The sequence below is a fragment of the Gorilla gorilla genome, chromosome 13, assembly GCF_029281585.2.
Source record: "Gorilla gorilla gorilla isolate KB3781 chromosome 13, NHGRI_mGorGor1-v2.1_pri, whole genome shotgun sequence".
In the NCBI taxonomy this organism is placed as follows: Eukaryota; Metazoa; Chordata; class Mammalia; order Primates; family Hominidae; genus Gorilla; species Gorilla gorilla.
In genome coordinates, this window is record NC_073237.2 from 120,147,012 (window position 1) to 120,167,691 (window position 20,680).

At 36.3% G+C, this 20,680-nt stretch overlaps 1 protein-coding gene across 15 annotated transcripts in view; it reads right to left on the minus strand.

Annotated features, from left to right (window-relative positions):
* Positions 1-20,680, minus strand: part of DENND1A (DENN domain containing 1A) — a 543,118-nt gene that overhangs the window by 396,477 nt on the left and 125,961 nt on the right. For 14 of the 15 annotated variants that reach the window (XR_010130361.1, XM_031014509.3, XM_031014508.3 and 11 more), the window contains one exon: positions 15,152-15,195. The exons of the other annotated variant lie outside the window; for it this stretch is intronic. Coding sequence is in view for 13 of the 14 variants with exons in the window: in XM_031014509.3 (XP_030870369.2) it covers positions 15,152-15,195 (44 nt within the window). In the remaining variant the exon portion in view is untranslated. The remainder of the gene's footprint in view (positions 1-15,151; positions 15,196-20,680) is intronic. 15 annotated transcript variants of the gene reach the window in all.

The following is a 20,680-nucleotide window of genomic DNA, read 5'->3' on the forward strand; positions in this document are numbered from 1 at the left end:
GCTGCTAAAAGAAGCTTTTGTAAGTCTTAGTGCTAAAATAAGGAATCTGTACTGCTTGGTTTATACAAATTATTCTAGCACTACCAATATGGAACTGAAATCATCAGTTAACAAGGCATATTAATCAAGGTTCCTGGTTTCTTCTGATAGACAGGATCATAGTTTGGTAATATACCTAACCTTCTGCTTATTAGCTCTTGTATGAGAATAATAGCCTAAAATGTTGAAAAGGAAATAATAAGCTTTATTTACCCAGTGGCAGGGAATGTTAGCCACCGTCAACAAACACTGTGAGCAGAATATGAAAATCAAAACGTAAATATCAAATCTGCTTTTGAGAGAGAATTATTTAGCAATTGATTAGAACGTCTCACTAAACAGTCATCTGTTTAGTGTTACAGAACTGTTTCAAATCAACTTTTATTTCCTACAACTTGCAGATTCTGATAGAAAGAATAGGAAGATATAAGGAGGATAAGGAGGATTCAGAACTGAAAAAAATTATGCTCAGAACAGATCGATGACATTTCATTACAAAGACAGAAGGAGGTGATATGAAACACTACTGAAATAAAGAAATATAATTCAAAAAGTTTTCTAACATCTAACACTCAAGGGTTTTAATTTTTTGCAAGTAGAAAAAAAAAGTCCCTTCAGAAGTCCAGCAAAATACAATAAAATAATACAATCTCACATACATATTTCATTTTACTTTGCATATCTTGCTGCAACAAACAGATTCTAGTGTTTACCTGAGGCTGCCTCGGACAAATTAAACACAACAATGGTACCAGAATACATTCAGACACTTTACAGAACTATTCTGAAACATCATACAGTACAGAAGTTCTTTTGCCATCTGACTGTACTGTCAAATCATACAAGGCAGTCTTTCAATCAAGTCTTCATTTCACCACCAAAAATGTGTTCTCCTGATTCAACAGGTAAGTCACTCTTTAAAAGTGTTAAGACATTCTGGAATTGAAGTCATCAGTTTGAGCTTATCCTATGAAATTCTGGATTCCTTTCATGTGTAACTTATAACCTAAGGAAGGAGCCGGCAAACTTTTCTCAAAAGGGCCAGATTGTAAATATTTTAGGCTTTGCGGACCACTTATGGTCTCTGTCACATGTTCTTGTTTGTTTTTTTTTACAATCCTTAACAAGGGTAAAAAACCATCTTACCTCACAGGCCATACAAAATCCAGCCCCGGGCAGGATGTGACCAGCTGGCTTCAGGCTATAGCCTGCCAAACCCGATCTAGAGCGTTAAGGAGCCTGGCCACACCGCATAACCCAAACAAACTCACCAACACCCAAAAACCCAAATTCAGAAATCCTAAAAGGTAAAATGCCAATGCCAGTCATGTTGGTTCTCTGGTAATTCAACGATTCACATGTGATTGTTGCCAAACGACCAAATGCCTACCGCATACAAATATGCTATTTTTAAAAAAATGTTTAAAGTATAAATAATTAAAAATAAAACATGTTTCCACCACCCAAAACTCACAACTGTTTTGTGGCATGGACTCTTCATAGAGACAATTCTTAGATCAATATAGTTCATTTCTATAGGTAAGGTCCATGGGTTTTCTTGACAGATAAATGAATTCATGCTCTATGGATAATGGAGAACTCTTCAATTTGGGGTTTGTTTGGCTTAGAATATTTTTAAAGCAATATTGAAAGAGCAGAAAGCCTTTTCTGGTGCTCTACTCCCCACTCACTCAAAACACATTGCTTGTCCAATGACGTTCCATTAGATGAAGACTACAGAAGGGCCTCCTCCTGCCTCTCTCACTGCTCTATTCCTGGGCCCCTTCTCAACTCCTTTACAGGACTTTATCTCTCTCCTTCTCTCTCTGCATCCTCCTCTATTAGCAGTTTACCTACACCTTAGTTTCAATTAACAGCACAAGGTAAATGACTCTCAAATTCAAGCGTTCACTTCTGAACTACCTCTCCAGCTCCGGGTTCCTATTCTTTTTTGTTTTGTTTTGTAAAATACAAAACAAAACAGGGTCTCACTGTGTTGCCCATGCTGGAGGGAAGTGGTGCAATCTTGGCTCACTGCAATCTCTGCCTCCTGGGCTCAAGCAGTCCTCTCGCCTCAGCCTCCTGAGTACCTGAGACCATAGGCGCGCACTACCACGCTTGGCTAATTTTTGTATTTTTGGTAGAGATGGGGTTTTGCCACGTTGCTCAGGCTGACCTAGAATTCCTGAACTCAAGCGATTCACCCACTTCTGCTCCTCGGCACATTCAAGGAACTGAAAAGCAGCCTGGCATTCTGGAACAGAGGAGACTAAACAGGGTGGCAGGGGCCAGATCATGGATTAGATCCTTTCACATTCCACTTGCATGAGACTTTGTTTGTTTTTTTTTTTTTTTTTTTTTTTGAGATGGAGTCTCGCTCTGTCACCCAGGCTGGAGTGCAGTGGCGAGATCTCGGCTCACTGCAACCCAGGGTTCAACCGATTTTCCTGCCTCAGCCTCCTGAGTAGCTGGGATTACAGGCGCCCCCCACCACGCCAGCTAATTTTTGTATTTTTAGTAGAGACAGGGTTTCGCCATGTTGGCCAGGCTAGTCTCGAACTCCTGACGTCAAGTGATCTGCCTGCCTCAGCGTCCCAAAGTACTGGGATTACAGGCGTGAGCCACCATGCCCAGCCTTGCACAAGACTTTCTAACCCTCCGTCTACCCTACATGTTCCGGACCCCAGGAGGACTTAGAGGCTATTCTCAGTGAGCTTCTCGCCTCTCCCAAGTTGACACCCCAGAATCCTGTCCTGTGTCTATCATTCCTATCATCAAATTGACCATTATCTCTAGAATGAGTTAAGAATGATGGGGGTTACACTCATCACCAGTGTCCCCCAGAGTATCTGGCACAGAGGAAACATCCAGTGAATGATGGTGCTGAAAAAAATGATTGGATGATAGTTTGGATTAAGAAGGGAAGAAATAGCATTGACTGAGCACTTACTATTGCCATGCACTGTGCTAAAGTCTACATGCCTCCTTGTTTAATCCTCGTAGGAAGCAGTGAGACCACATGGGCCAAAGCACAGACTTGAATTGATCAGAGAATCAAACTTTAAATATTTATTCTTGACATTGAAAATGAAAGGAATGGGGAAGACTATTAAAGTTTGTATAAATGTAATATCACATTTTTGTCAAAGGTTTACCATTTTTGCCTAATAACATGAATTATATATATGAAGTATCTAAATTGACCTATAGGAGTTTCTTCTGATTGTGGAACTAACCTATTTAGACTTTATTTGGTTCCTCATCTACCAATGGTTATCTTTTCTTGGGGCGGCTGTGGGTGGGGGGGTTAAGTAACAAGTGGAAAGGGACTGATAAAGCAACTACTATGTGTCAGGTCTTGCTAGAAGTGTTACATACTCAGTGATCCTACCACTAATTTTATGCAGATATTATCCTCCTATCGATGGAATGCACCTTGAAAACTACGTAAAATTAGTTTCAGGTAGACTGGTGAAGTAACTTGCCTACCTCTCTACTAAAGGATGGAGATTGAGAATCTTGATTAGCATTCTGTCTCCAGGGTCACAGGCATTCACACAGCTAAGATTTTGTGCAGTACTAGCCCTCCATGTTGAATGCAGATAAAGCCTTTCTCCAACCTCCTCACTTCCAACTTGCAGGAGTAGAGTGAAATGTTTGTGCTGTTCTGTTGAAGGGCCTTAGGGTAGGGTAACCTCACCTGCCAGTTTGCCCAGGACATCCCAGTTATGCCCACGATTTCTGTGTAGTCACAGTGCTCCCTTTCAGTCTCAAAAGTATCCTGGATTGGATGCTATGGCCACCAGAATCTTAGAGGGGAAACCATGGCTTGTCTGGAGGGCAATAAAATAATAAACAGTTGTTTCATCTGCCTTGTGATGAGAAACTGGGGAGTGGTGCTAAAATAGTGAGGTTTTATCACTGGACTTCAGGCTCTTTATCTACAGGAAGGACTTATCTACATTCTGGGATGTAGATACAATATCAGACATCATCAATTACACAGAAGCATCAAACTTCTTTTTCCTCATACTACATCAGAAAACATTTATTAAACTAGATGAATTCAGGTATTATGTAAACATTATGGCTACTTTTCCTGCCAATTCTACAAAGTTAGTATTATTAATACTTTTTCATTTTACAGATGAAAAAGATGAAGCCAAAAAATGTAGTCTTTGCCCAAAGTGTCATATCAAAAGTCAAATCTCACATAACATGGGGATATTTGCCTCTTAACTTTTCTTTGAGTTAAACATTTTATTTAAAAAAAGGCCGAGCATGGTGGCTCATGCCTATAATCCCAGCACTTTGGGAGGCCAAGGTGGGTGGATCACCTGAGGTCAGGAGTTCAAGACCAGTCTGGGCAACATGGCAAAACCCTGTCTCTACTAAAAATACAAAAATTAGCCAGGCGTGGTGACACATGCCTGTAGTCCCAGCTACTCAGGAGGATGAGGAAGAAGAATCGCTTGAACCTGGGAGACAGAGGTTGCAGTGAGCCAAGATCACACCACTGTACATTAGCCTGGGTGACTGGGTAAGACTCTGTCTTAAAAAAAATAATAATAAAAATAAAAATGTAATATTTTAAGGGGTAGGGGATATTTCTTAAGACACAAATAATACATGAATAATAAAAAGTATTTCTAGCTGCCATTAAATCTGTTTACTATAACAGATACATTCTAAAAATCCAAAGCTATTTCTCAATTTGCCAGGGGTTTAGATCTCCAGAAATGATAAGTATCTGGCAGGTTGGAAGAGTGCTCTGATAAAAAACGTTCTCAACACTTTACAAGTTATACCGCTAAAACTAGATACTACACAAAGAGGCATCATGTCCGATATACACTCAAATATGAGAATCATAAACACATCTGGTTAAGCCTCTCTAGGTAAAATGGGATTTAATAAAGGTATGTCTTGGTTTGTCCTACCTAGCTTAAATTCTGAGCCCAAAGATTACAGTGTGAAGACTATTCAGTCACTTATTATATATTAAATACTTGGCCTCCTAACAGCCATGCACAGTTACCAGGTCCTAGAGATCTGGACATGAAGCCAGCAAGAATCTCTGACTTCCTGCCTGGGAAAGGGAGAGGACAGGTAAACAAGTATAAAGTGGTTTAGGTTTTCTGATAGAAATCTACCTGGTGGATGCAAAAGATTCCTCAAAGGAGGTGGCATTTGAACTAACTTTTGAAAAACCAATTAGTATCTTCTAGACAAACAACCTAGATAAGAATATTCCAGGGATAAAAGCACTGTGAAACAACATTATATCACACAATTTATGTAAATAATCTTTGATAAATCAATTTTAAGAGATTCTCATTTTACAAACACCTTTTCATTTCTACCTACCAACCCCCATCTCCACCCCCCTCACATATACATACATACATATATTCAGGCCCACAGTCTGGGCTTCATGTTATACCACTTCTGAAATCTGAAACTGACTGAAGTTACACAGTTGAAAATTATAATAGTCAGAGGAATCTTTACTGTACTGTATATAAGTATTTGAAAAATGAAAGCTACCACAGTAATACAAAATACTACACACAACCAAAAGGGCTCATTTACAAGGACAGTGGTCCCATTACTGAATTTCTGAAGTTTTGAACATGGGAATCTCAACATATAGATTTCACAACTGGAATAAAATAAATAAAAAGTAATTATCTGAAACCGCTTCATCACCATTTAAAGGGTTTTTATATTTTCAGTACATTTTAGAAAATAAATATTCAGGAATTGTTTCTGATTATGTCTCTTCATCCTTACTTGACAAAATATTCACTTTTACCTTTGTGACTTCTCTAAATTTTGTTCTGAAACAGTGTGGGTTTAGAAACGGAGGCATTTCCAGAATCCTTCCTGGATCAGTCTGAAATTCTAGAGGCAAAGGTTATCATACACAACCCTAACACCTGACAAAGGCACCAAAACCAGGTTACTTTGCTGCCTTACTTAAATCTATGCCCAGTAATAGGAGACACAACATAATTATTGGTTATGATTTGGTGTCAGGTGTTATTCTAAGCACTTCACACATTTCAAGTCATGACACCCTCATAGCTATCCTACAAGGTAGTTACTATGACTATCTCTACTTTCTAGATGAGGAAATCAAATCCCCAAGTGGTAAATCCCTGTAAATGGCAGAGCCAGGATTCAGACCCTAGCAGTCTCGCTCCAAAGTCCAAGCTCTTAATCACCACAATCACTCCTCTGCACTCTTTCTGGAATCTTAACTCTTGAGCAATTACATCTGTGTATCACATACCTCATGTTGTTCACTGAGCCCCCAATCTGTCCTAGCTGCTCAAAGGGGTCTGTAACATTGGCCATAGCCATTTCTACATTTGAAGCGTTCACAGATTGATGAAGACACAGATATACAAGCAAGACATCATAGGCGTGGATCCTCCCATTGCTGCCTAAAAGCTAAGGCTGAAGTGACTAATTTCATCAGGGCAAGTTTCACAGAGAAGGTGAGACAAGGTGTATAAACAGAAGTATACTGAGGTAGGAGTTGCAGGACAGCAAGGAGAAAAATATTTCAACCAAAAGCCAGTTTGGACAAAAAATATACAGGAGAGGAAAAGCCAAGCAAGCTGGGAAATGATGGGGCATCCTATGTCTGGGCTGTAAGGGGAGGCGGCAGGAGACAAGACAAGAGGCTGGGTCAAAGTCAGACTGTGACCAGCCTTAAATCCAAGTTAAGAGATTTGGAGTTGATCTTTAAGGTACCAGGGAACCATCAAGAGTTTTGACTAAAGAGAAATTATGTGATTTGATTTAGGTTTTAGAAAGTCATCTCCGGCCATCTTAGAGAGGGTGGTGATTGTAGCGTCACTGGCTTGTAGACCATTAGGAAGAGTCCATGTGAGAGAAGCTTGAGTGTGAATGCAGAGGGAAACAGAAGAATAGGACAGACTAGAGAGCAGTTTAGGAAAAATAATGAACAGGACTTGTAGGTGTGTCCAAGGAGCAACCGGGACTGATTCTATGAGGCTAAGAGAAAACAGAGACTGCCCCTCTCAAAAGCAGACATGGTCCATTTAGTTTTAATCATAGCATAACTTACTAGAAACAAGACCATCCAATAGTACTCAACAGACAAAAACTTAGTGGGGCTTTTTGGGATCCAGAATAAACCCAAGAGAACATTCTCATAAGAATGTGTAAGTAAGGATTGCATAATTACCATTTCCTGGAGTCAGATTCAAATAAGTAGTAGTACAACATAGCTGTATAGCTTGGCGTGCTTTCAGAAAGAATGGCTCAAAAAGAATTTGTCTTTTTAATGAGTTCCTTCTACATAACTGTAACAGCTGGGGAGTGACCAAATTGGGAAGAAATCTTCAACTTAAAAGAAGAGCCTTAAGTCAGAAAATGTCTCAGTTTTTCAATTGAGTTTGGCTAAATGTTTAAGGTTGAAATACACTTTCGTTAAGATGTCAGTTCAACCCCATCCCATTCTTAAATTCACCCTTCTCTGGAAATGGACAAAAACTCAACATATGGATATTACTGAATAGTACCTCTTATATACAAAGTAGTTTTTCTGAGGCTGAGCATGGAATCCCAGCACTTTGGGAGGCCGAGGGAAGAGGATTGCTTGAGGCCAGGAGTTGAAGGTCAGCCTGGGCAACATAGTAAGACCCCCGTCTCTAAAAAAAATTTTTTTTTTTAAAATTAGGCAGCATGGTGGTACACACCCTGAAGTCCCAGCTACTTGGGAGGCTGAGGTAGGAGAATTGCCTGAGACCAGTCCAGATGTTTGAGGATACAGTGAGCTATGATTGCACCACTGCACTCCAACCTGGGTGACAGACTGAGATGAGACCCCAACTCTAAAACACAAAACCAAACAAAAAAGTGTTTTTTCTTCAGCAAACACTTTAAAAAGCACCTTGACATTTGTCCAAGGTGATATATTTTACTAGTAACAACACGGGGAAAAATAAGACGCAACCTGTGATAGACTATTTTTTTTTTTACCTATCTATGAACCTATACTTAGAAAACATTTAAACTAGCTAATTGTCAACAATGGGACACTTTTAAACATATACAAAAGAAGCAGATATTTAAGCTGGGATGTATTTCTACATCTGTAATCTATCAATGAACCTTAGAAATCTGTAATGCAGTCCTTCAGAACAGCTACATTTGGTGGCATTCACGAATACTGATATCCACTTCAAGAAACCCGCTTCAGCAGAGCACCCTGTGGCTATCATGCTAACAATCAGCTCTTAGGCCGAATAGTCTAAAGAGATTGAGAGTTTATACCTGCAGATGAGAAAATTACATTTCCACCTACGTTTCCAGACTGCCAAGTTACTAAGAAATATGGAAAGTGAGCTTTTTGGGCAAGAGGTTGAAAAACCCATGAATCAACAGTGACTCTTAGAAAAGCACACATCTGGCCGGGCACTGCGGCTTACACCTGAAATCTTAGCACTTCAGGAGGCCAAGGTGTGAGGATCACCTGAGGTCAGGAGATGGAGACCAGCCTGGTCAACATGATGAAACCCCATTTCTACTAAAAATACAAAAATTAGCAGAGTATGTTGGCACACACTTGTAATTCCAGCTACTCGGGAGGCTGAGACATAAGAATTGCTTGAACCTAGGAGGTGGAGGTTGGCAGTGATCTGAGATTGTGCCATAGTACTCCAGTCTAGGCAACAGAGCAAGACTGTCTCAAAAAAAAAGAAAAAAAAAAAAGAAAGAAAGAAATGCACATATCTAAAACAACTTAAAAGGTGACCTTTAAGGGCAGCTCCAAGACTTTCCACTTGCTTCTCTATACCACTTAACTCTACTAACTTCTACGGCTTCATGTGACAGAGAACAAGAAATTGCAGGAATGTGATCATGGCAGCACCACCCAAGGGTTCTAGTTTTCAGAGACATTCCCACTTTCAAGTGTTGTGGCCATGCCATTATTCCACAAAACATCCTAGACATGCATTACTCTATAGCCTACTAGGCAGTAAGTTCCTTCAAGGGAGAGACGGAATCTACTTCTCTCCTCCTCTTTACCTGCTACGTTGTCTGGCTCATAGTCTGCAGATAGTACACTCATCAATCTCTCAATTAATATACAAAATCAGACCTAGTCTCCTAGACTGTTTCTGCTGCCAAAAACAGGTATGATGAAAAAAGAATCAGAAAATATCATCACTTGTAACCATAAGTTGCTCTTTTTAAGACCAGATTATAGAACCATTTTAAAATGTGATCCATTTGACCCTTATATAAGTCCTTTGGATGAGAGTCAAATGAATTTACAAATTCTGTTCCATGGTATATACTGTCATAAAAAGTTTCCAAGATCAAAGGTGACCTCACCATTTAAAGTGGATCTAGTTTGAAGAGAACCTGCGAGTACTGGAAGCATGACAACACCAACTTTGGAAAAGAATTAAAAAAAAAACAAGAAAGCTCAAAAGTTTCCAAGAGAAATGGGATACACCCAAGTTCAATTCCATTCTTTGTGAGCTTGGTGAATACAAGGCCCCAAGGACCACAAACCCAAAATCTCAATTCCAATGTGAAGACCCATGGTTTAAACAAGCCACTGTCGAAAGACTGGCAGAACCTTTGTGGAATCAAAGTCACATTTTATACACCACACTGCTGCTTATGTTTCTCTGCCTAATAATGATGCAAAAAAAAAAAAAAATCAAAATTTATCATTTGTTTTATACTTCCTGTAAATATTATACATTTGTGTCATACAATGTTGGTATAATGTGGCTTCTTTTCATAGTAACAAAAATTTAGGAACTAGATTATATCTATAATTTTCTTATGAAATAGTATTCTTTCAATGAATCAGGGCATGAGTAAGTTTTACAATAGAAATGTTTTATCTCTGGCTTATCAAAATTTTGAAGAAAGTAACATGAAAGTTTTCATACACAGGAGCTCTCACCAAAAGAACAAGGCAATCTTCAACATACAAGTTGCAAGTCTTGTTTAAATATTATCTCTACCGTCTCTCTAATCAGAATCTTCCAGCTGATTTACATTGGTTATATTGTGAATAACTATAAGCTTAAGAAATGTTTTGCATGGAGCATACCTCAAGCATGAACAGATGAAAACTCCATATTTAAGCAATTACATGCAACTCAGAAATGCCAATTTCCATCACAATTAGCCTGAGTTATGCAACATATTTTTGTTCCTTTTTAGTATATAGTTGGTATATGTTTTTATAATTTGTTTAACTGCCTATAGTGAAATTTTGAAATCACATAGGCAATATAAAACCTTAAGAGAAAGGGCACCTTTTAATTTTTCCCAATGTGCCATGTTTCTACATTGCTTATAGAGCTTGTACAAGAAACACTGTTAGTTTCTATATAAAGATTTCCATAAAATTGTTATAGTTTCTATAAATGCATAAAGATTGTTGGTTTCATTATAACACTCTGTTTCAGTGCCAGTGGAAAGAAAAATTACCTGCAACTCTAAACAGCAATCTACATATACAGGGGTAGGTAACTGTGCCTGGACCACTCTTTAAAGGGCTCTAAGAGGCTCACTGTATTCCATCAAAGTGTGGATGAGCACACTGGAGAAGCAACTTTTAGCACACTCAACTCTAATTGCCACTCTTAGAAAAAACAGGCTAGGAAAGTACAATTCTGAGGACAAATTATTAATTCTACGTGTTTTCATATAAGAAGTAATCATATTATAACTAATACATTTCAAAACGGTATGTGTAATACCTATTATACTTGACACATTACAAGACTATTTATGGAAATCTCTCCGATAGGTTATTATCTCTTAATTTCAAACCATCCCATACTAAATATTATAATTACTAAAGGCTCATGTTTTTTAATCTGAAAAAATCATATAATGTTTTGAGACCAAAGATGGGATTTTGATGAGAGTGGTGACCATAATTTGCTAACATGTTAATTTAACCATTCTTTTCTCCCTTAATTCAATTAGTATTCATTAAAACTGAACTAATCACAATAAGTAAAGTTTTACCAATTATTTCCATAACTATGAATGAACACAGTAAACATAATAGAATAATTATAAACCCACTTAATTAACTACAAGACTATTTTCAGCAGAGAAAGCTATTCATTTTTTTCTTACTTTTAATGTCTGATTGACATGTTGATATATTTGAGAAACCAATTTCTAGAAATGAAAGAAATACATTATTATTGTGCTTCAGTCCTTTAACAAAATTTTCCAATTGGCTTTCATTAAGAGCCACATTACCTAAAGTTATAGTAAGAGACTGAAAAGAATCTAGTCCAAGCTATGCAAATCCAAAGTAACTGAAAACTTACGTCTGTAATTCAGTAATCTTAACCCTAAAAAGAAATTTTAGACTACGTCATATTACAGTTAACGGAGATAGAATTCAAGAAAATTTCATAAGTAAGCTGTTATTAAAATTTTTCAAAAATACAGGATTCTTTTCAAGTCAGGATCCTACCAATGTTGATGTTTTAGTATTTAAACTAGCTAAGCATTAAACAAAAGCAGATGAATAAATAATATGAACTCTGAAAAACCCCTGCTTTTGCCTTGTTTTTTTTTTTTCTTTTAAAAAAAATATAGGCAACGCATGACTTTCAGGAATTAACAAAGCCTGTATTTCCAGGTTTAAAGATAGCAGGCTTACCAGATTTTAAATGAAATATTGAGTGCTACAGTGATTTAATGGTTTTAAACCATAGATGTCATTGTGGTCTGAGGGTGTCACAGACAACTTAAGGAGGAAAAAAAATGGGGCACAGAGAAATCACTTTGTCAGTAATTACAATCAGGCTGCTCATTACTTCTTCCTTCTGTATCGAGACCCTTATTTACATTTCAGATTACATTTTTTATGAAACAGTAAGATCTATCAGAGCTTAGAGGACTGAAATAATGAGGGGAAAACATTTTAATAAAACGTGTTGGGTCTGCATTACTTCCGTGACAGAAAGAAAGGCTTCTTCTATAGTGATGGATCATTTATTCTGCTTCTAAACGAGAAGCAAAAAGATGAAACTGATGAACTTTTACTGCCCATTTGTCTTTAGCAGACAATTAAGACAGAGAAGATCAAAATGGATTATCATCCCATGCAGACAACTGGCCCAACAGTAATACATCTCCGGGACCACAGATTTGTAACTCTCTTTTATCCCTCCCCTTTCTTCTTACTTCTTTTTCCACTCTAAAGGCAGTGCTAGCTTTGTGGCTCAAGGAGAGCCAAAAGGCTGGTCATCATTATTCAGTCACAGATGTCAATCTAACCTCCCTTTTTTCTCAGTTTCTAAAGCAGTGAGCCACAATAATTTGTGACAGATTCTTTTACTGTAAGGTACAAAGAACACACAGAATAAAACATCTAGCAGCAGCAAGCGTCTCTGATCAATGTGCTGGTACATGGGAAATACACTATATGTAAAAACAAGCACTGGTAGTTTAGGCGAATGAGAAAAACTGGGGGAGGGGGAATTTGTGTGTGTGTGTGTGTGTGTCTGTGTGTCTGTGTGGTAATAAGTGCTATACTTTGTGGTGAATTATCTCAAATATTCCTTAAGGATTACATCATAAATGTTTTAATACTAGAAATGTTGTCGAGATTAAGTGCATATTCAGCATTTAAGGTTTGTATGTAATAGAAATATTTCTAAGAATTCCTTTATAATAGTTTTACTGTAGGAAAAGATAATTTAACAACTGTGAAGAAGAAAAAACTAAGATTACAACCTAAATGATAAAAAGATAAATTAAAAAACACACAGTTCTCACTTTCTTTCCCAGTAGATACAACTCTCAAACATATTTCTGGGAATTTGAAGATAATGTCTACAAAACAAAGTAGATCCTTCATTAATCATTTCTTGGGTTATAGGAGGCGAAAAAAAAAAGGAAATCATATGTGTCAAGTTGGAGGAGATAAATAAATCTCTGCTAAGTGAGGCTGAGTTGTGTGCACTCTTATAAGTCTACCTCTGGTCCATGAGGACCATTCTCCAAATTTCAAAACGATGTCAATGATTTCAACAAAGAAAACAAATACTACTATACTATGCGCACCTTTAAAATAACTAAAGCTATCATTATTATTTAGGTTCCTACTATAATTCTAATAATTCCAACTTCAATATATGAAATACTTGTAAGACCATCCATTAACTAAAGCAAAGAGAATTACGTTCATAACATAATATCTAATCAGTCAACTGAGCTCTGTATACAATGATGGAATTGATAATAGCCTATATTTCTCTCAGTACACACATATGCAAGAATAGTACATGTATGCATATATGTACACATATACTCTCCTTAAACGCACAAACTTCTATGTGTACTCAGGGAAATAAACATGGAAAGATACACACCAAATTGTTACAGTGGTTATCTCTGTGCAGTATAATAACTGATGATTTGTATTTTCTTTCTTTTCATTCTTTTGTAAATTTATTTTTGCTTTATCTATAGTTTCTACATGTTTTGTCATGAACATATTACCCATGCAGTTTTTTAAAGTTATACTAAAAAAGAAATCATGTTGTTCAAAAACTTTCAGATATAGTAAGAAACTATGTTGAACGGAATAGACCCAGATGGTAACTATGCTATTTTAAGTTTCTCCTATAAAATTCCCTCTCACTGAGAATTCAGATCATGGAACTACAAAGGTTATTTACCTAGACACAAGACTTTAGAACAATAATTTTGTTAAAATCTGTGGACTCAAGTGTATTCTAAATAATACGTTAAGATTTTCCAGCCTTTATATATTGTCTAAAGAAAGGAAATTCATTAATGAAAAGGTCCTATAATCCTTGGATTGTGTAGTTTGAATCTAAAGAGCCCAATCTCATAGAAATTTAAGATAAAATAAAAATTTAACTCTCCTGGTAGAAGATGAAGCAAGAGACAGAGTCAGAAGATTTTAATATTTTTTAAAATCTTATTTAAAAGTCTTGAGATCAAACACAAAGCAAACCATACCAGTTCTCTTGGGTTCTTGTACTATAAGATCTCATTACAAAGCATCTCATTATACTGATTATCCAGTTCTATTCCTGGTCACATTATGTCCCCTTTATTCATAAAGATGTATCAGATACCTTGCTCTCTATACAACAAGACACACTGCAAAGGTGTTACTATCACTGTACTGGGTATTTCTATTCTATTGTACTTATCCTCATCCAAAGACTTTTAATAAAAAAATTAAATAGATGTGCTTAAGGAACATGCTTTTACTGTATATGGTATTTCACATGTGAAAGGTTTTATAAAGTTGTCTTATTCAGTGTAATCAAGAATGCTTTTATTTCAAAGCTGCTTTAAAAAGTATACCAAATTGCATATTTGAACTAAAAATGTAAGGTGCCCCAAAAAAGCTACAAAACATCTTCAATATCTCTCAAGATAGAAACTAGAATCCTGAATGTATAACCTAGAACTAATTATAAAAAATACAGCAACATCAGAACTTCAGCACTATCTTGTGAGTAAAATCGTTCCTTCTACCCCATTCTATGCTTGCAGAATGCTGTCAATTCAAGATGGTAGAGCCAACTGGCCAACCTTAACTCACTACCCTCATCAGCACCACCCTTACCCTTAAGTCCATTTCTGCACGTGCATCTTCTCCTTCCAGTACTACCATAACACATAATTTCATCATCTATTTCAAATTCCAGGAAATGTTATAAACTTCCCTCTTTTTTGTTACACTGCTTCTTGACTCCTGAAATAGCATTTTTTTAAAAAGTTCACAGGCAATGCAAAAAGGATTTCCTAATGAAGTGTAGACTGTAGCAAACCTCAAAGTGAAGAGTAAAATTTGTGGTAGGTTTTCTTCCTTATTTTGTGTTCATTTTCTCCCTGAAGGAAACACCCCAAATCTAGCACCAATATTTTCAGTCCTACTTCAATACATTTTACTTTTTGTCTTTGGTTCCTAATTACTGCTTTTCTTCCCTTCTAAAAATTCATTTATCTCTTTCAGTAAAAAGAACAGTAATAATATGTTGAACAACTCTGAAATAAATTTTGTCATGTAAAAAATTAATTACGCATTCCGAACCTGGTCACTGTAGTCCTCCGGGAATTGCCTCTGCACCTCAGGATCTGTAAATAATTGACAGATAATATTAATTGGCTTTGGATTAGTGAGCAAGCAGAGGATCACACATTAATATTTGATCAGAAGATGATAGCAGCCCTGGCAGGGGATCCAAGGGGGGCAGCTGAGGCTGCTATGTTGATGAGCACAAGGAAGGACTCGGCAAGGCACTCCCATTACCCTCCTCCAGAAATATAAAAAAGAAAAATTTTAAAGACCTGATGCTACTGTTAACTTTAGACTATTACCTAATGCAAAAATCTTGCCAGCTGCAAATTGCCCTCAATATATTTTTCCAGAGAAAATGAGTCTAAATCTGCTTGACTTTTCTTCTCTAATCAGAAGCCTCCTTTGCATAGTTACAGATGTGGGCTTGATAAATCACCTTATGCACTGGTTTCAGACTGGGGAGAAAGGGGGAGTGAGAGAATTCTTTCAAGGAATAAATGCAAAACTCATCGCTTTAATAAATGAAATATATCCTTCTCAAAATGCTTGTACACTCTTATGAAAATGCAGGTAAAACTGGATGGAAGTTTTCTTCAAAAGAGGACCAATGCTTTTGGCTTGTCAGTGTAAACAAAATATGAAAAAATTATGCTCCAGCTGACATAATTAAACTTGCTCAGAAACTATACAAATACATGGCAGAAAATACCTTTTATGATCACCTATTTAAAATGGAGTTACTAAAGCGATCACTTTATTCTTAAATCATAAGCAAGATGATCCAATGCCATCTTCTGTAAGTCAATACTGAAGTGAACAAATTAAAAGCTATTAGCATTCCATTTACTATCGATTAGGAAAACATTCAATCATTTCTAATAAGGAAAAGATTTGATTCCTTTGAGACATGTTAAGGGAAGTGATCAGAGGTCAGAATAATATCTATTTGAGAAATCATGTATCAATTCAAAGGCTTATGGAAAATCATAGATTTGAGGGTCTCCCGTCTAACAGTGATCACAATATATGCTACCCATGGCTACCTTTAAACACCATACTAAAACACTAATTTACATCCTTGTGAAAATGAATCCACGTAAAAGTTCACTGCAGTCCATTTCTTCAGTGAATAATCAAGAAGGGAAAAAACCAAGGGCCTATTCACAAACTACTAGGATCCTAGAAATACCAGTTTTCAAGTCATTAAAACCAATGTGTATTATTTTTTAAAACACAAGACTAATAATAAAAGCAGGAATATTCAAAAGGTTATGCGAAAAGTACAGCCTCTCGAAATGAGTGGTGCAAAAAAGTTGAAACTATCTGCAAGTGATTTCAAGTCTTGACGTGTATATTCATTGACTTAAAAGCTGGGAATCAATTTCTTTCTTCACCCTCATCTTCAACTACTGGGAAGGAATCAATGATGTGTCTAGACCGACTAGAGAACTCTGGAGTAATGCCCCTGCAGTACCAATTCAGGGCTTCCCTGATAGGCAGCAGTTTCTTCACTTGACCTGTCTTTGGCCTGAAGGACTGAAACTGCCCAAGGACTCAGCCCTCGTGAGAGAGGAGGCCAGCGGGCACCAAGAGTGTGGCAGGAAAAGGACTAGGCCGGCGGAGAAGAATTCGCCAGCAGGAGACAAAGGGGCAGCCTGTTGCCCAAGAATCCTCTACCAGTGTACAGTGAGGGGAAAAGGGGGTGAACAAAGGGGAACAAGGGGCCTAAAAAAGAGGGCAGTGGCTATAATTCCTAAAACATACATAAATAACTTAAAATTTGGTCCAGAGACCCAAAAAATGTAGCTCTAAGCCACTGAGGGACATAATAAAACAGAGGTTGGGAAAGCCACTAAATCATCTAAGGCTTATTCTTTTTCTTCCAATTGACATGTGGTTTAACACTTATTCTTCAGCTACCAAACTTCATACAAAAATTACTTTCATGCCAATCGTTACTATCATGCCCTCTTTCTTGCAGTAATTTGTGCTTCTTGGGAACTACAAAATACCCATGAAAACAAAACCAAAGACTACTTTTCTATCACCATTTTGTGAAAGACTATATGTCCGAAACCAAAATTTGTAGTATATTCTTCTATTTTTAAAAATACCATTCTTATTCATAGGTGGCAGATGCTTCTTAAATCTTTTCAGTCAACTATATTAATAAGAAACCATAATAAACTCATTTAAAAAATATTTTTGATTAATGTATACAACATAGCATTGAAAAAAGCATGGGAAAATCAATGAAAAGAAAAAAAATCAACCTATCTTAACACATTGAAGATAAAGATGACCACGGAATGCCAAGAAGGAGGCCATTCAAACTGTATCATTCCAAATACTGCCTCAATGGAAAGCAACATAAACGCCATCAATTAGATTCCTTCAATTGTCCTAAGACTCTCTACAATGAAATTACCAGGTTTTAACACAATAATGTTCCAAGACAATACATGCATTATTAGTTACTATGATTCAAGTATACAACTCTTGGTTTCTTTTCATTAAGGCCACTAACATTTACAAAAAACAAACTTCATAGGTCTTTAACATTCACCAAAGCAATATAATACATTTTTAAAAAGAAAGAAAAGCAATGCTTTTTAAAACCAAGTCAACCTATGAAGTCCCATTCAATTAGCTCAAAGATTCAGTCCGATAGTTCATAAAACTACGAAAGCCATTTTGGAAAGATTAACACAAAAACTGCAAATAATTTATTTGAATTTTCTTAAAATGTCTAACACAGGAGGCTGAAATCTTTTTTCACACTGAGTCAATCGCAATGCCATAATGTCACCAAAATATCGACATTGGAAACATCTGAGTTAAAAAGGTCCAAATACAATCTGCTTTTCTCAAGCAACACAACACCCGCCTTACTAACAGTTTCAGCATGGCACATGTACAAAACCTAGCACCCTGCAGTTAAGCAAACCGCCTTTAAATTTTCTGTCTGGCAGCAATCCACTTGCGTGTCTGTATGTTTTTACAAGTACTCTATGTATTTCATTGCGTCAGCTGCATTTCTTTGAGTTTTAAATGGTCTGGGAACATTTTATGAAATGTTCTGTATCTTTATATGGAAAATAACATACACTGGAAAACTGTGCATCAGTCTAATATTTATATATCTATTTCTTTATCCACCACTCAATGCTATAATTGCTAATGTTCCAAAACACCTTCTCACATTCATAAGTTCACCATCAAATGCAGTGTCACCAAACAGCTAACTTTCAACACAAAAATCTGCAGGGAAGAGTACTACCATGGAAGAAAGTAACATAATTTGCTTAGGCGATTGGCAGTAAGAATAATCAGCGTATGTCAAGCTTTTACCCAAGAATTGTCCCGCTGACAGAAAATTAAGAATCTAGTGGTACATAGCACACCCTTCTTTCCTTATCCTTTTCTCTCAACAACTTTCTCCTACTTCAGGCAATAGATAACTCACAAACTTAAAAATCAATGTCATCAACTCCCAGGAAAATACTTTTCAACAGGAAAAAAATATTGTATTTAAAATATCTTGCTAATAATATGTACACTCTAATAGAGTCCATGCATCTCTTAACCAAAGAGGCAGGTGGCTCTCAGACAAGGTTTCGTATCATGTCATTGTGATGTCACAGCACCATGGCCATCAAAGAGGCTGTCCCCACAGAAAAGTGTGCATCACTTTCACTGAAGGCCACAAGAAGCATTTCCATATTTGAACACACACATTTCACAGTATAGGACTCCCAAAAGCACAATCTCACTCAGGCACAGAACATGACCATGCTTAAAAAGCTATGTCTTCACAGCAGGAAAAAACTGATCTCCTAAACAAACATGTCTAACATTTTTTCTTTTAAGAAAGGCTAATCTTCTTCCATCTCAACAGTCTATATTTTCCAGTCTTCTACTATACATACTTTTAAATCTTTAAGATATACCAGATTGCCACAGAATGTTTAATTAATAGAATAAGAGTGTGGGCAAGACTTACTGGAAAGGTGCTATAAATTATTTTACACAGGCTCCAAAAACCCTGAGTTCTGCCTTAGGCTTAAAGTTCCTAGAAAACGTGGTAGACAGATCTTTTACAACAGAAATGCAAAATAATTCATAAAAGTGCTGTGGTTATGTATGAGGGCTCATTTGTACATTGGTAACTCCTATGTGTATGTACACACACACACACACACACACACAATCTTACCAAATTATTTTCCTGTTTCCCTCTGTCATACCAATGACTTCATTTAAAGAGTCAAGGCATGACATATTTTTTAACTGATTAAAAAATACACCGACTTCACTTTGTACAAAACATGTTAACAATTGCATACTAACCAAACGCCATCATCTCCTATAATAGGACCTCTTTTAGGAAATTTAAGAGAAACTGCAAATGTAGCAGTTAACACGGGAATCTACACTGCTTTCACTTTTAACATGTTAGGTATTCAAGGCAGAAAACATTACATTTAATGCCCGCTGAATTTACCCAATCATTATCTCTAGGATATTTCAATCAATAAGAGACAAAATATTGAACATATTTAAAGCTTACAATTACAAATTCTGCCCTTTAAGAAGCAGGACTTTAACATTAGCTATAAACCATATAATCTCATTGTTCAATTTCATGGAGTTTTGAGATACTATCTTCCTCTCCCCACAACCATAAATGTTAATCCAAGCTGTAATCAGATTTAATTTTCCAGATGAGAAGATGGGAATATGCTGCAAACAGGATAACAGTCCACTACACTGCTCTTTCACTAATGACATTTCCAAATTTTATACACTAAAAATGCAGACTTTCAGAAAATAGTCTAAGAAGTTGTATAGTTTGAGAACAAGCTCAAATTTTCCCCAAAATACACCCAGAAATAAGCTTTCTTTTAATCCTCAAGAAGAAAATTTTTTGTATTATGCAAAATTAAAGTTTCTTGATAAGATGACCGCAAACTGGACTGCATTAAATATAGCGTTTCAAGGACACTAGTAAACTTACTATAGCTATAAAAACTCAGCTTCATTTATTTTACATTGTAAAATACCTGACTCATTAGGTTAGCATTTTGTAATAACTAAACACAATTATTCTAGTAAATTATATTGTTCAATTGTTAAAATTTACTTGTTACAAATAATATATTTTTGAAAAGAATGCTTGAAATGTTTTACAGAGTTTAAAAATCACCAGCATGTTTTCCTTTTTTTGACAACGAAACAAAAAGGTTTAGGTTGTTTTTCCTTTTAAATTTTTTTAATTAAAAATTACTCTTTTCAAAAAATACTGATTCTAAAATGAAGATTTGACTCTAAAATTTGAAAGACGTCTAATTCATAAATTAGAGAAAAAAATCATTTTGAAGGACTATAAATGAACATTTATTTGGATTCCATGTACAAATGAAATTTGTTACTTAAAAAAAAATCTATTCTAGGTGTAACTTTTTGCTTTAGCACATGAAGGCTGTAAGACATAAAAACTTTAAATCATCCCAATTTTTAACCATGAGTCTAGTCTAGCAT